General features: G+C 31.7%; 1 protein-coding gene across 9 annotated transcripts; it reads right to left on the bottom strand.

Moving 5' to 3' along the window:
* Positions 1–25: 25 nt before the first annotated feature.
* LOC106882011 (ELAV-like protein 1) lies at positions 26–16,171 on the bottom strand. Of its 9 annotated transcripts, XR_016237827.1 has the most exons (6): positions 16,104–16,171; positions 7,772–7,841; positions 2,838–5,218; positions 599–673; positions 434–471; positions 26–300 (listed from the first exon to the last, which is right to left on the bottom strand). XR_016237827.1 is itself a non-coding variant. In XM_089339423.1 (3 exons), exon 3 carries the CDS (start codon positions 5,167–5,169, stop codon positions 4,243–4,245), a length of 927 nt encoding a protein of 308 aa, XP_089195549.1. In that variant the 5' UTR covers positions 5,170–5,276; positions 7,772–7,841; positions 15,891–16,171; the 3' UTR covers positions 3,796–4,242. The 9 variants fall into 9 exon arrangements, 7 of the variants coding, with proteins under 7 accessions (XP_089195549.1, XP_014788039.1, XP_089195550.1 ...); XR_016237828.1 differs by lacking the exons at positions 2,838–5,218; positions 7,772–7,841; XM_089339423.1 differs by lacking the exons at positions 26–300; positions 434–471; positions 599–673 and having other exon boundaries at positions 3,796–5,276; positions 15,891–16,171.
* Between the last annotated feature and the right edge of the window lie 200 nt (positions 16,172–16,371).

Raw genomic sequence — 16,371 nt, 5'->3', positions numbered from 1 at the left:
AAGTGAATTAATAAGTAAAAACCCATTAAACTTTCAAATAGCACAAATCAAAATGGTGCTTACTTTATTTTCTAATGTCAACCAGAGATTGCAAAATTAAAATGGAATCTCATGTTTTGAGAGGTATGAAAATAATTTGACCATAAATGCATTAAATGTATTAAAAAAAAAAAAACGAAAAACTTTCTTTGCTGATTATATTCAATAAGATTTCTCATCTCTTTGGTTACATCTCATCTCTTTGGTCTACGATATTTTCTTTGGTTATCTTTAAACATCAAATGTGAAATGAAATTAATCCTGAAAAATATATATTTAAAAAAAGAAAAAGGAAAAAAATGTAAGTAACATTACACCAAAACTGGGACTTTAGCAGAAGGGAAAATATGTAACAAGTTAAATTTAAGTTAATTTTCAAAAAGTTTTAACTTACCATTAATAAAAAGAAAATCCAAATTTTATGTTGTCCCCCTGAAACAGAGAGAATATTTTTAGTTCAAAAAGATTACAATGCTAAATATATTATTTAGCACTCTGAAACCAAATTAATTGAAAACACTTTTCAGCTTGGAAGAATTATACTAATATTGTTACCCACCCAGACCATGATTTAAGACTTTTATCTCTGATGAGAATGGTAAACACCATGTGGTCCTCTGGTTCTTCCGTAACCCTGAAATGTAAAAGTGGTTGCGATTGTCAGTTGTTCAGTTAAGTATATGTCCAAATCTCAAACATTTATTTATTGCAGTCAATGTAAAATTATGTTTAAGTTTTTTAAAAAACATTACTAATTTAAAGTTATCTTCAATTAAATAAAAATGTTACAAATGTAACTTTTAAGAAAAACAATCTGGCAACAATAAAGTAAAAAGGGTTTGAAATACTCCAGATAGCTACCATGATATGAGGGCTTTTTTTTTTTTTTTTTTGTCCATGATGGGACCAGGAAGGAACAGTAGCTTAATTCAAATAACTAACCAATCTATAATGCAACAAGCCTCCTGAACAGTCGTGGGTAGGCAAAAGCAGTAACAAAGCACAGCAGTTGGTATGAAGTACACTGGGGTTCCATGGTCAACTAAGTTAGCTTTTTTTTTTTCTGGGACAGGGTGGGAAGTAAAATTCAGGTATAGGGGTGTGGAAGGATAGAAAAATAGGTGGAGAGGATTGACAAATCATGAAGTTATAGAAGAAAAAAGATAAAAAAATAAAATAATGGGTCTTTGGTAACGTACAGTTTGAATTACAGTATCTGCAACTTAGAAATTTTTATCATTTTTAACTCTAGGTTATGCACTTTTCTCACACTTCTATTCCTTTATCAAAATATAAAAATGTTTGTGAGAAAAATCAACTCCATTTAGTTAACATTTTCATTAAGCATCTAAAATGTCACCTGTTATTATCCAGATGGGGAGAGGCCAGTCACTCACAAATAGGATTTAAAGTCTACAGGATTAAGTTAAATACCTGTTTTTTTTTTTTTGTTTTTTTTAAAATTTTTGTAAGATAAATATGGGTGCAGATTTACAGATATTTAAAACCTCAAAATGTGAAGGAAAAAAAAAAAAAAGACATCTATAAGCTAATTCTTAGATAGCATATGATAATCATGACAAAACATGAAGGTTTGTTTGAGCCACAAGTAAAAATGTTTTGGAATTTTATCTGAGATTAATTAAAAATTGGGAATTAAAGCAAAAATAAAACCTAAATATTGTTCTAAAAAGTAAGTCATAAAAAAAAAAAAGCTTTAAATAAATCACGCTATCGGCGTAATTCTTTTTGATATATTCTAAGAATCTTGTTACTTTTTAAATACTAATTACCATGGATTAGTAATTAGTATTATTAAAGGACTTCTTGAAAGCTAGATGGTTTTAAAACTAATCACATAACAAAAATTACTTTTTTCAGTAGAACAGGAAAAAAAACCCAGCTAAGTTGCTAAACAATATAAAGTTTATTGGTAATCTCACCCACTCGCTAAAAAAAAAAAGAAATGAAAAAAAAAGCAAACCTTTTGATAATACAAAAGTTTTAACATGAAAGCTGTTTTAATCTAGAATTATCTTCAATTAATTGCCTAAAAGCAGTCCAAATTAATTCTATGTTACTTGCATAATACAATATTCTTGATACCAACTAGATTTTAAGAATTCAATTATTGACAAGTTAGTAGTAGCTGAGAGTAAATGAAATCAATTCGGATGATATACGAGTACTATATACATTGTAAACCAACAATGACATTGAAGATGCTGTCATCACTTCCTGTCAATATTTCTAGTCAGAAAGGTTCTGACTGGCCTTTTACACTAAGTTAAAATTTTGAAACCAAATTAAATTTAAACGACATTTTTCTTAACATGAGAAATGAAAAAGACATACACCAAAACCATTAAAGAATACTTTTAAAAATATTAAGTAGCCAGAAACAGCCAACAAGAACATGATAAAAATCACACTTTTTTGTTTGTTATTCTCTCAAGCAAAAAAGACCAGTATTTTTTATCTAAATCAATATCCACAGTCACAATCCAAAGCTTTAAAACTTCACCTTTTATAAGATTATTTCTGAATATTGACAATACAAAACAGGAAAATCAATTTTACCTGAAGCAAGACACTTAACACACACAATTTGCCTTTAAAAAAAAAAGACCCATTATTTTTATTTTTAAAACTTCAAATTAATCAGAATACCAGCCAAATGCTTTTGCTTTCAGAGAAGTCAGCTATTAAAAGACCTTTTATAAATTATCCCAAGAATTCACCAAATCCAACCTATTTATCTCTATCTGAAGGAAGGGATAGAAGAAAGTTGAACCTACCTGCACAGAAATAAACATAGTTCTTTATTTCAAAACTAATCGAGTCTTCCAAACAATTACAGGAAGATCTTGGTGGATAAATTGGAATCTTCATTGGAATATTTTATGTCTTCATTCATCTCGTTAATGGTAAAAAAAAAAACTGGAAACAGAAACTGGCATTCCTGGTCGATGGAAGCTTATTTCCCTCCCAATGACTTTTTACTCGATGGATAGGTTGCTCACAAAACAGCATATTTAATGTAACAGTTTCCCAGAGCTATTTCTTTTAACATAAAATGGAAATTCTTTCAATTAAAATTACATTACCCAATTTTTTTTCTTAAATAAATCCTATGGCTAATATATCTTTAACACTATCGTGTATCTGGTTAGAAATAGTTCCTAACTAATCACCAAATATAAAGCAAGCAGCTGTTATCTTTAGTTGTAAAATTAAAAAAACTTACTGATGCACTACCTATCAAGCATTTAATTAGAAATTTTGTAAAGTTTTAGTCAAGTGAATTTAAATATATTACATAATATATATATAAATATATAACAACTCTTAACCAAAATTATTAAAAATTAAACTAGGCATGGAAGTTTATTTTTCAACAATTCAGTTATTCTTTGAAATATTTAAAAATCTTACACAAGTATTTGGAAAAAAAAAAGAAAGTCTCGTACACAAACTTCACACAGGCAAAACACAAATATAAACACTCACACAACCCTAAGCAAACAATTGAACAACTCAAAAACAGTAAATATTGTTACTGCATATTAAAGCTATTAGGACCTTATGAAATTTATAAAAAAAAAAAATGCATACCGGGATAATGAGGATATTAGCTTAAATCAAGACAAGTGACAGCTTTCATGTGCAGTAAAGATTGTTTTGAGTGTGCTCAGTGATAACATTTTCATAGCTAATTCTGATAGACAGAGAGAAAATTAAGACAAACAAAAAAAATACTTCGCTAAAAGCGATTTATGTTTTCTAAGATACATAATGTATTTTTGATAAAATGTTTCAACAAGTAAAACCTATTTGGTTTACAGTAAATAGCAATAAATTGTAAACTAAATCTCCAGTCAATGTTGACTGGAGTTTGTTTTTTCTTTTTCTTTTCTTTTTTTTGCAATGACAAGGGTTTATTATGGAAATAGAAAAAAAAAATATGAGAGGAGGAGAAAAAAAAAACTCATGAGAAAAAAAAAATAAATGGGAAATGAGAGGAAGGAAAGGGAAGGGGGAAATCCCAGGATACACCATAACATTTTATTTCATGGCTTTTTTAAAACCTATAATGTATGTCCTTCAGCATGAAAATTTAATGATTAAGAAAAAAAAATGTAATGGGAGGGATTTACAGAAAAAAATGTTATTTTAAAAATAAGGGGAATTTCCTAGAAATCACTAGTTCTTGAACTTCACTTGCAGAGGTCGACCACAACCAGCATAATCATAGCCATTAAGTCGTGCAATTGCATTCTGAGCCTCTTGAAGATTGGTCATTGTAACAAAACCATAATTTTTAGATTGTCCCTTTTGGTGATCCCTCATGATGTTGACTTTCTGGACTGTTCCAAAGGGAGAAAATAATTGCCACAAGGTTTTTTCACAAGAACTGGCTCCAATGTTGTATACAAAAATAACATATCCTCCCTGAGAGAGGCTCAAACCAGAGTTAGGTGTTGAGTAATTGCCTGTCACTGGATTATAACGGAATCTATTGCCAGGACTTCTCATTGGACCAGGTGCTGGGAAGCATGGAGCAGTATTGATGTAGGGCATTGCAGGGGGACGTACCTTCTTTGCATTGTCATCAGCAAATTTAATAAGTAGAGCTTCTGTACCACCAGCAGGAACTGTGCCAGTTATTTGGTTTATCGCTTCCTCAGCTTGCTTCTTCTGATCAAAAAGAACAAAACCAACACCCTTTGACACACCAGTCGCCTGGTCTGTCAAAACTCTTGACTGTATTATTGTTCCAAATTGCTGAAAAAGACGTTCCAAGTCCATCTGCTGGTAATGTCTAGGAAGATTTCTAACATATAAATTAGCCCCTTTGATCTCCTCACCACCAGGCCTTGCTAAAGCAACTTTAATGGTTTTATTCTGCATCTGAAGTCCATTCAATGTTTGCATTGCTCTCTGAGCATCTTCTACATTCTCATAATCAACAAAACCAAAACCATAGCTATAGCCAGTGGCTTTGTCTCTGACTATTTTAGCAGATTTGATGGGACCTATGCTTAAAAACATAGAACGAAACTCTTCATCAGTAAGAGTTTGTGGGATGTAATTAATTATCAGGTTGGTACGCTTGTTGTCCATCTCCATCTTGAAAATGTATTGCAGTCAGTCAAACTTCCAGGTAATATGTATGTTCCTCCATTGGGGAGAAGATAAAAAAAAAAAAAAAAAAAGAAAATTATATCAGAGGATTCCTGGGAAAATTAAAAAAAAAAAAACATATAGACAGTAGGAAAAAAAAAAGTTCTCAATAAAATATTGCTTCAGTGTTCTCCATATACGAGTACCAATCAAATACAGCATGGTTCCTTATAGATAGTGCGTACAGAAAGGTAGAGATAAAAGGAAGTCCACAAGCCTGCATCTAGTATTAAATTGTTGAAATGTAAAGTAGTTTTTGAAAGGACTAAAAACATATCAGAAGTGTCATCACAAATCCAGATTCAAACACAAGAACAATTCTAACACTTGTAAAATTCCTTACATGTATATATACAATATTTAATTTCCCTTCAACATTAAATTGGAATTTGAAGCATAAATCATATTTTAACCAAGGAATATCATTTATACTTCATGCTTGAAGAGAAGAGTTTAAATCAACAACAAACAACAACAACAAACAACGAAAACAATCGGCATCAAAATTTAATATAATTATATTTTCCCAAATATTTTCCGTATTAACTCTATTACAAACCCAAGGAAATTTAAATGTTTATTGTAAATATTAGGGAAAAAAAAAAAATGTTTTTTAATCAGTAGCAGCAGCAGCAACAGAATTGTAATGTTAATCAAATTGAATTCTCTCAAGAACAATACACAAATGTAAGATTTGCAATTATGTTTGATAAATATTTAGGAATAATAAAAAAACTGATTAGTCCAAAGAATTGTTCTAAATTTAACATTTACATTTCAACCATTTAATTATACGCTAATTTCATGTTTTTGTTTTTGTTTTCAAATCCTCCTCAGCACATACATTTTTTTAAAATTTTCTTTCCCACCCCCACCTCCAAGCCCAGCACACAGAGTATTCAATGAATAGATCATGGAGAACACTGCTGCAGTTGTCTTTAATTTTATACTGAAAATTTTTTTTTTTTTTAAACGAATAATGAAACTTTTATTAGTTTTATCCGAAAAGTAAACGTGATATCACAAGATATTCGCAATACAGATTTAAGGAAATTCATACTTAAAAAAAAAATTTTTTTTTAAATTAAAATATCATATAGAACAAATATCGGACAGAGGCACAAAATCATGGATTTATTTTTAAATACTGTAGATCGCAAATGCTAACAATCATCAATACATGATGGGTGGGAGATAAAAATAAACTAGAAATTTTTGGAAAATTTTAAAATGCATTCCAAATTAATTTGCATCAGTGAAGCAAATTAATTTTTCTTCTTTTAATAGATAAGAATAAACCAGTAAAAAGGAATAAATTTATGTAAAACAAGTTACATTATTAAAGTGAAACGTGCTAATACAAAAAGTCACTCATGACAGTATGAAAATGTAAGGAATCTGTGGGGCTCTGAACCCACTTCTATTCAATGACTATTTTAAATAATTTAAAGTTTATCATAATGTTCCTCTATATGACAAACAATGGTAAATCCTGAAACTATGCCATTGCTTTTTTTTTTTTTTTTCAGCAAGTATTGGCATGTAAACATCTAGTAATTTATGTAGGAAGATGAATATACAAAAGTGTTTCTAAACAGATTACTCGAAATATAAAAATATATGTATCTATATAATACCTAGTCATCTGGAAATGCAAACACCTAAACTAAGAAATAAAAAAAGTGATCATATGTTTTCAAGAGCAAAGAAAAAAAAAAAAAAATACAAGAAAAAAATTGCAACTTCAGAGATCTACATCCACACAAAAAGCTTATCAAGGTAGCAGAGATTTAAAAAAAAAAATTTAAAAAAAAAAAAAGGTTTTGGTTAAGCTATAAAAATATAACTTCAGAATCAGTTTCTATGACTTTCTCCCTAAAACAGCATGCAAACTCAAATTTGAAAATGCATTCTATGTTTATCTGAGTAACTTCATATTAAAAAGTTTTCATTTCAAATCTTAAAATTATGACGTACAAAACAGTCAGATTGAAGAAGTTTTGACATTGATATTTTCACCCAACTCTATAAGACAAGACAGGTCAACATGCTCACTCAACTTGTTCAAAGAAAATTCATGCAAAATAAGCAACAGTGAAGTGCCAATAAATTAGTGGGAGGGGGGTGGCAATGGGAATTGAAAGGAAATACAATTTTCCTATGTACAGCTATAAGTCATGGAGGAGAATAATTTACATTCTGGAGCAAACATACCAACACGATAATGCAAAACCACTTTAAAAAGAAAATTATGCACACTTTATGTAGTGGTAACTGCATTCAGCCTTTACAGAGAGAGAGAAAGAAAAGCTGATATTATATATTATTATTATTATCCGAAGACTAATAACCATCTCTCGACACTTCCCTGTTGCAAAGATACCAAGATGATTGTTGGGAGGGAAAAATAAAAGGAAAGCCAACTGTAATTTTAGATTCTGAAGTCATATTCATTTTTTTATATATACATATATATATATATATATATGTAAGAGTAAATTATTTGAGCAGGTAAACAATTAAAAAAAAAAAAAAAATAAAAAATTACCTCCCACTTTCTTGTAAATAGGGGCTCAATAAAAAACTGGAATCAGCAGGTAAAAATGTACATAGAAAGTCTATGAAAAAAAAAAAAAAGCAAAAAGAAAACAATAACAAATATTAGGCATAGATATTAAACAAAAGACATACTGTTTATGAGTGTTTGTATATATACATATATAATATATATATATATGTAAAACATTATATATATATTATATATTTAATATATATGTTTATTGAAAAAAAATACCTCCCTGCTTCTTCACATCTGGTTAACGTTTTAGAGCTTTCAAAGAAAAAAAAAGTGTGTGTATATATATATATATATATAGATATAGATATATATATACGTATATATATTACCATATATATGGTTATATATACATTTAATGCAGAAGTATACATTGTTCAAATCAGAAATTGCTTAAAAAAAAAAATTCAATTATCTTAAGTAAAAAAAAAAAAAAAGTGCAAATCCTTCAAAGATGGAGTAGTTCGTTTTGTAGAACCCACCAGGTCATATAATCCAATCATAAATGGATAGAACTTATTACATGATCAAGTTCTTGTCCTTTCTCTAAATGAGATGGTAGTTAATTGAATCCCACTACTTTTATTTTGACCCAATCCACAAAAAAAAAAAGCCAAGTCAACTGCAAGTGGAATCTGATTGCAAGACTGAAGCATTGTCAAGCAATCCAACAAATCATGCAGCAACCTAGAGGTATCTGTGCAAATCCAAATGAATTTCAAAAATGCATTTGTAAAAATACATGGACAACTTGAAGGAAAGTAGACAAGATCTATATACATATATATAGATATATGCATACATATAGAGTACTAAAACCAAAACTCACTCTATCACCTATTTCTAATGCATTTCATTTGACTAGCACAAAACCATTTAGGGAAGAATTGCTATTGGACAATATGAGATAGATAAATGAAACAGCTGGCTTTGAGTTTGAATTGCAGACTTGATTTGCCAGGAGCTTTGTTTTCCTACTGAACAGCAGTGGTAGTAGTAGTAGTCAATTTATATGATACATAGTTATATTTCTTTCAAGAATTAGTGATTTGCAATAGCCAAGTGCTGTCTCAATCTCTCTCTCTCTCTAAGAGAAAGAAAGCATAAGCAATTTTCTTAATATTTGAAGATAAATGGAGGCTAGTAGAAAGAGCATGGTTATTTGTTATAATTAGGTTCCAGCATGTTGCTAAAGAGATTTTTTAGATTTGCTTGCAACATGTAATAATGATTTCAATTTCTGGCACAAGGCCAGTAATTTTTTTGGGGGGGGGGTGTAAGTTGATTGCATTGACACCAATGCTCAACTGGTACTTATCTACCCTGAAAGGATGAAAGGGAAAAATGAATGTTCGGTGGTATTTGAACTCATAATGTGAAGACGGACGTAATGTCACTAAGTATTATGCCCAGTGCGCTAACGTTTCTGCCAGCTCACCTCTACATGTAGTAACAATAAACAGCTGTTTATCCCAAACAGCTCCCACCCCATTAACTGCAGTTAGGGGGGTTTCTATAGGAAAAATAGATGAACTGTTGATGGAATAGCTAGTATTCCAATAGCACATCCAGTTAGTCTTTTTACATTATATACATGCATATAACAATGCTTTGATATTCTTTACTGAAGTAAATTTTTGCATGTATGATAAACAGAATGAAAAATAGGCAATTCCAACTCATTTTTACATTTGTCAGGTGATGGTTCTGTTGAGACATTTCCTTATCAATTACTGAAGTTTCTTTCCACAACTTAGTGGCCTTTGATTGGGGGCAGTGCTAATATTCAGTTATGGCAAACAAACTTCTTGGCAAAGCAAAACAAAGAAATAGCTTTAACAAAGATTGAAACTTGTATGTAACTTAACAGGAAGTAATTATATCTATTTCCCATATAAAGTGAAAGAAACTAAATATTGATCAAAATAGATGGAACTCACTAAAAACAACAATGAACTTCTACAGCTCAAGCGATAAGAAACAAGCTGACCAAACCATAATGATGACTTCATAAAACGAGGATTCAATTTATGATTAACATTACCAAATTCTGCTGCTGCTGCACAAGAGTCAAAACTAAATTTTTTTTTAAATAAATAAAAAAAAAACTCAACAGCTAAAATATTACGCAAGAGAAATCCAGCTTTATTTGAGAAAAATTGTGTGAAAGATTTTATGTTGGCCGCTTTGGCAACAGTTTAATCCGCTAAAAAAATATATTCCACTCGAGCTGATTTCGTAAAGAACACTTCAGCTCATACTACTAATCTGTATTTTCTTCCACATTCTTGCCCATTAATGCTACAATTGTCTTCCCAAGTTAAATTCTTTTGGCTCCAATCCAGTGATATACCAATACCAACATATACAAAATTCCACATAATAAACATGCCAACTTCCTTTTCCAACTCCTCACTAAAATCTCTAAAATATAGAATATTCCAAGATATTCATCCTAAAATCCAATATTAATGGCTAAAATTCCATGTTTCTATCAATAAAAAGTGAGCTTATGGAACTAACATTCCTCAAGAGAAATATTTCGGCACTGTCATGCTATTAGCTGTCAGAAGTGAAAGTGCTCACTGCTAGTGAAGTATCTGTCTGTCTGCCTGCCTGTCGATTCTTTGGCTACTGACAGCTAATACCATGACTGGCCAGAGCGAGCTATATGTCTGTCTGTCTGTCTGTCTCTCTCTCTATCTATCTATTACTCGAAAGTTATTGGAACAAATTTGACACCTATATCCATGCGTTTGAAAACACACAGAGTATAAGGGTACTACTAAAGCAGAGTGGTCGCGTGTCCGCGCTAGCTAGTCGTGAGTGGTCGATCCTATTATTTTTAAACTTCAAACTTCATTTGTTTTCTATTTTGATAAATTCTCTCTGTTGAAAATTATATTTTTATATTTTAAATAATTTGCAATTTCAGGAAATATGTTTTTATATTAAATTTGTGTTTTCTAATAAGGTGGACGAGTGATTGATAGATAAATAGATAGATAGATAGTAGATAGATATCAATCAGTAAGTAAGTAAGCCAAAGTATCAACTCAAACCAGCAGGCATACAGACGGACACACAGGGGCATGCAGGCAGATAGACAGATACTTCACTAGCAGTGAGCACTTTCACTTCTGACAGCTAATAGCATGACAGTGCCAATATTTCTTTTATTTCATCAAAAATACCTGAAGGAAAAGTTGTGTTTAACATTCACATTTATATATGAGTTTTTCGAGAAATTTTTAACATCGTCCTGAGACGATTCCTTTAAGGTTCCAAAAATAGAGGAGAAGCACCGAGAGGGTGGGAGGACGACCCTGTAAATCGCTTGCTTAAAAGTTCCTAGCAACGAACGATAGAAGTCTTGACCGTAATTCTAGGGTTTTAACCTAGTTCTATCGCGATCAGAAGAGGGGGGGGGGTAAATATTTTCTTTTTTCGATGGACGTGAAAATGCAGCGGAATAAAGCTGTCTCGATAAAACAGGAGAGATGGGCGCGAATAGTGTGCTGAATAAGCTTTCATATTAGTTTATAAAACCACAGAACTTCAAACTACACCAAGCATTAAAAAATAAAACCCATTTGATTGAAAAAAAAAAAAAAAATTCAATCATCATCTGTTGCTAATGAAATAGCATGCTTAATAAATTCAGCATTTCCATAAAAGTGGGTGACTGGTGAATAAGAAAACCCAGTGAAACAAAAAAGAAAGAAAAATCATGCCCTTGAATTGCTCTGAGAAGGAAGGTACCTAATATTCAATTCCAGAAAAGGGAAAAAAAACACGAAGAGATGCATGCATAATATAGAAATGAATTAACAGAACTTAATATATTCATGCCTAACAAACACATTGTGTCAGCTTTCCAACATATTGTCAACAGCTTTAGTAATAAACAATACATGATTTAGTCTCCTCTTTGTCACAAGTGATGTCGATGCCTTTTCGCACGATTCTAAGAGAGGAAACTTGCTTGTTACCAGTTGACGACAACAACATCAACAAAAAGTTACTGATTTATTTTATTACCAAATAAATAAAATAAAAACAAAAAATACAAAAAGAAAGAGAGACAAAAATACTAAATACAAATGCAGACCCACCCGAAATAGTAGTCCACGTCGCCAACTGAAAGACATTATTTATAAGATGGTCACTTCAAAGACAACCTTAATCGAAAGGTTTATATTTACTGGAGCTTAGAGGGAAACAAAATTACACGTTCTTTGAGAACGTTTCTGGCAGGAACCGATGATTAAAACTCCATTTTTTTTTCATTCTTGAATTAATAATGTTTTCTATTACAGGCCAGGAGGACAGTCGAATACCTCGGATCCAGTGCTCGACTGCTACTTATGTTTATCGACCCCGGAAAGATGAAGGATAAAATCGACATTGGAGGAATTTGAACGCGGAACGTGAAAGATAGAACAAATGCTGCTTAGCATTGTCTGGCGTGGCAACAATTTTGCTAGCTCGCCTGTTATATGGCTTCAAATTCTAGACATGTTTTATATTCAATAAACAGAGGGGGCGGGGTTGGGGAGAACATCAATAATTCCTGTGCATGCGTGCGGGAACCTACATACATACACGTATTTAAAACAATCTAATGCACAAGCTGGTATGATAGACACTAACAGGAAACTTAATACAAACTATTTTACAAGATATCTACGTAAAAAAGAAAAGAAATGAAGACGCAGCAAAATGTTGCGAACTTAGCCAATGCTGAAGAATAGTTGCTTAGCTCTCTCTCTCTCTCACACACACAAAATGGCGCAACTGCTTAAGTGCATCCTCACCGACTTAGATCACCCTTAACTTTAAAAAATGCTTACTTTTTAGTGAAATCCACCAAAGATGCATTTTAGATGGTTCAACAATTATATTGGAGGGGGAAATAACTTGTATTATATACATACACACATATATATATATATATATATATACACTAGTGATCACAGAGTAAAATATATAAGTTTAAATGCCATTATAGTATTTGATGGATTCAACAGTGACGCCGACAATCTTTCTTCCTTTGATTAAACTCGAAATCCTCTCTCATCTTGAGGTATTACACGAAGATCGAAAGTGTTGCTTCACTCAAGTTTCTTCTATTAGGTTTGTCGTGCCGAATAACTGACGTATTCAAACGACTGAGACAGACCACACTCTGGTCTGACTAAACCCAGGTGCTACACCAGGATATTTCCTTAAAAAGAATGAAAGAATGTCGACTGCACAATGCAATTTCAATAAGTTGTTCAAGGTGTGGAAATAGGAGGAGTTACTATTATGCCGGTTCAAACAATACTACCCTGGTGAAATGTTACACATTACGTATATATATATATAATAAACATTGTTGGTTTCTTTCGAAAATCTGACGTTTGTGTCTGAATTTTTATTGCGTATTTTATTTTTTAGTATTATTATTTTATTTTTAGTTTACGGCTGTACTGTAAAGAAGGAATGTCAATGTATGCGCGTAGCGGTCTCTCTTTACCTCTTGTTTTGAGAGAGAGTACGTGAAACCCAACCGAAGTGGAATCGGCAAATAATCGACACATAAAAACGAAAGTCTACTATAAATTTAACAGGTATAATTTCAGTACTTGTGGAAATAAAGAATCTCTACGTGAAAAAAAATTTAGAAACAAAAACTATGAAATTGGTGCGTATAAAGCAGTCTAGGGCAAACTGTAACCCGCGGGGTTTTCTGAATGGCACATCTAACGAAAAATTACCTTGATCCTTTTAGTAATGCAGTCCCTCTAAAACGTTCGATCATTCCTAGTATAAAGGAATTCAACTTCGGGAAATCGCTTTCACTCATTCTGTCATCGAGATTAACATTTTTAATAGGTTTTCATCCTTTGCCAGATTTACAAACATTGTTAGTACCACGTACAGGTGAGAGTTAAAATCCTAAATGCAACTTTTAATGCATCCCATTTTTATGTATTCCATTCACCCGTGACCACTTTTGTTTCCTGGGGTAACACATTTCAACAGATATTGCTTATTGTCACTGCACTTCTCAGGTGTCAAGTTTTTGTCCGCCAACATCGATTCTGAGCGCCATGATTCCTTGCTCACAATTTTGATTCCCCTAATATATCTAACTAAAAATAATTACTACGAAACCTACTCTGAAGTTGTACTCTTAGCAAATACCTCATTTCCATCTGGAATAAGTCTGTATGGGAAAATATCAAACTTCTCTCCAAGCCCCGGGGGGGTGGGGGAAAAGAAGATACGGTTAATTTACGAAAAGTATCGAATGACAATTGAGCAACAACAAAAAAAAACTAGTTATTTATTTGCCTACAGATGCCTACAAGATTTTCAACATCACCAGGATAAGCTTCTTACAGACATCTCAGACTAGGGGAAACTAGCATCCTCCTGAAGCACGGGCTTCAACAGCAAAAGGCACATAAAACCATTAAAAAATAATACAAAGACGAAGGCTTCTTAGTGAAACTACAACTTAACCACATTAACGAGCACCGCATACTACATATATATATATATATATATATATATATATATATATAATGGCTACAATAATTGACGGAATGGTCATGGATGCATTGTCTTTTGACTATCAGTCTGTGCTGGGACTCAACACATTCTAGCTTGCCAGTAAAACTGATATCAATCAATATCTGCTTAAGGACGCATTCTAACCGGATTGATCGATATTCAGAAATGGCAACCTATATTCCATATTCACAGGAATTTCGGATTTTGATAGTTTAATTACACAACCTTCGTCTAAGATGTCTACCAATATAGATGAGAACAACATATGTTTAGGATGCATCGATTTCAGTTCCGTCTTTTATGCTCTAAATATTAGACAGAATCAATCAATACTAGTTTGCCTCTACCTTGTCGCTCAATGTACTAGAGATGGTAGTTAAAATCTCACAAATCATATCGTAACGAATTAGAAATGGAAAAGATGTTACGTTTTTCGACAGCCATAAGATAAGACGATCGCAACAAAAATAAAAAACAAAAAATGATCACAGGTCTTTCTGTTCCATCAGGGTTGGCCTGGGACCTTAAAACATCAACCAAGCAAGAAAACCCTGAATGTCGCAGTTTGAAAAAAAACAAACAAACAAAAAAATTAAAGAATTTATAAAGTAAATGTTTCATGTTTCTTCACCTATGAATTAAACCAACATTTGGCTGTAGAGAAGAAACGAAATGAATAATAAAACAGAAAATCGGACAAAAAAAAATAATAATACATTTGCTCCATAACTTGAAATGTAAAGGATTTTCTATGGAGAATATATTGTTAGGTTTTATTTATTTTTTTTTAGTAAACTCCCAATTTTTTTTTTAAACCGCATTCATCAACGGATTTAGGATAAAATACATTTATACTTCCAAACCAGTTCACAGACATAAACATACTTTCATTCCGTTTTTTCTTTCTACGTCACTAAAATTTTACACAAGATCACAGATGCCGCAACAATACACACCACACACACATATATATATATATGTATATATATATATAAATAATACATATATATGTATGTATGTATGTATAGATGCGTGTGTATCGATGTTTAATATTTATTTGAGCTTTATATGCATATTTGAAATGAACAAGGCAAATATATTTCGCGATTCGGTTACGAAAGAGGGAAAAAAAAAACAGGAGAGAGGTCAGCCATCATCGTTGTTACATATACGTTATACAAGTATATGTAGGAAATTTATTTATATAATTACTATATGTAATACAGTGGTATTGAGAAAATAAAGATCTTTCGAATAAAATACTACGTTAATCCCATACATTATATAGAGAAACACACATAATTATGTCTATGTGAGTGGAGGTGAAGATTTACAAGACATATTGGAGTGACTGCTTCAATCGTTGTGAAGACGAGTATGAACATCGCGTATCGGTGATAAATAACAAGAGGTGGGGGAGATTGTTAAAGTAATAATAAATAAAAATAATGGTTGAAGAAAAGAATGAAGGAAAAAAAAAAGAGAGAAACGTGTAAAGGGCGCCATAGGAAATGAATAATGTACAAACCGTATCCAATCTTGGTTGGTAGGTGGTGGAGAGAAGGATTACATCCAGAAGAGAGAACCGGGAAAGAGGTATTTTGTTGGAGTGTTTGTAGCACGGTAGCATCGAAAACAAAACCAGAGAGAAGTGGGGGATGTGTGAGAGAAAAAAAAAAGCAAAAAAAGTAAATTCTAATTGATTTTTATAGGTTTATAACTGCAATGATACGATACTGACCTGAGCAATGGAGATAAGAGGAAGAATAAAATATGGCGACTCCTCTAGAATTGTGGGTAGCTATAATCGAACTTTAAGCGGCAAGTGAAGGCAGTGAATAACAAGTAACCAATAGAAAGGCGAGGAAATTAAATATGTACACATTTATTTGCCCATTAAAAAATAAAAATACATGTGGTAACTGGGGATGTGATTAATTTACAATTTAACATAAATATCCATTTACTATTTGAAGCACTTCTTTTTTTTAATATCTTCCTTTTCAGAT

The sequence above is a fragment of the Octopus bimaculoides genome, chromosome 21 (genome assembly GCF_046866305.1).
Source record: "Octopus bimaculoides isolate indiv1 chromosome 21, ASM4686630v1, whole genome shotgun sequence".
In the NCBI taxonomy this organism is placed as follows: domain Eukaryota; kingdom Metazoa; phylum Mollusca; class Cephalopoda; order Octopoda; family Octopodidae; genus Octopus; species Octopus bimaculoides.
The sequence above is the reverse complement of the archived record's forward strand: the minus strand, read 5'-3'. Positions and strand labels throughout refer to the sequence as shown.

What these genes read in the sequence shown, in the direction of transcription:
- LOC106882011 (XM_089339423.1), bottom strand. Translation starts at nt 5,169, where the DNA reads ATGGAGATGGACAACAAGCGTACCAACCTGATAATTAATTACATCCCA.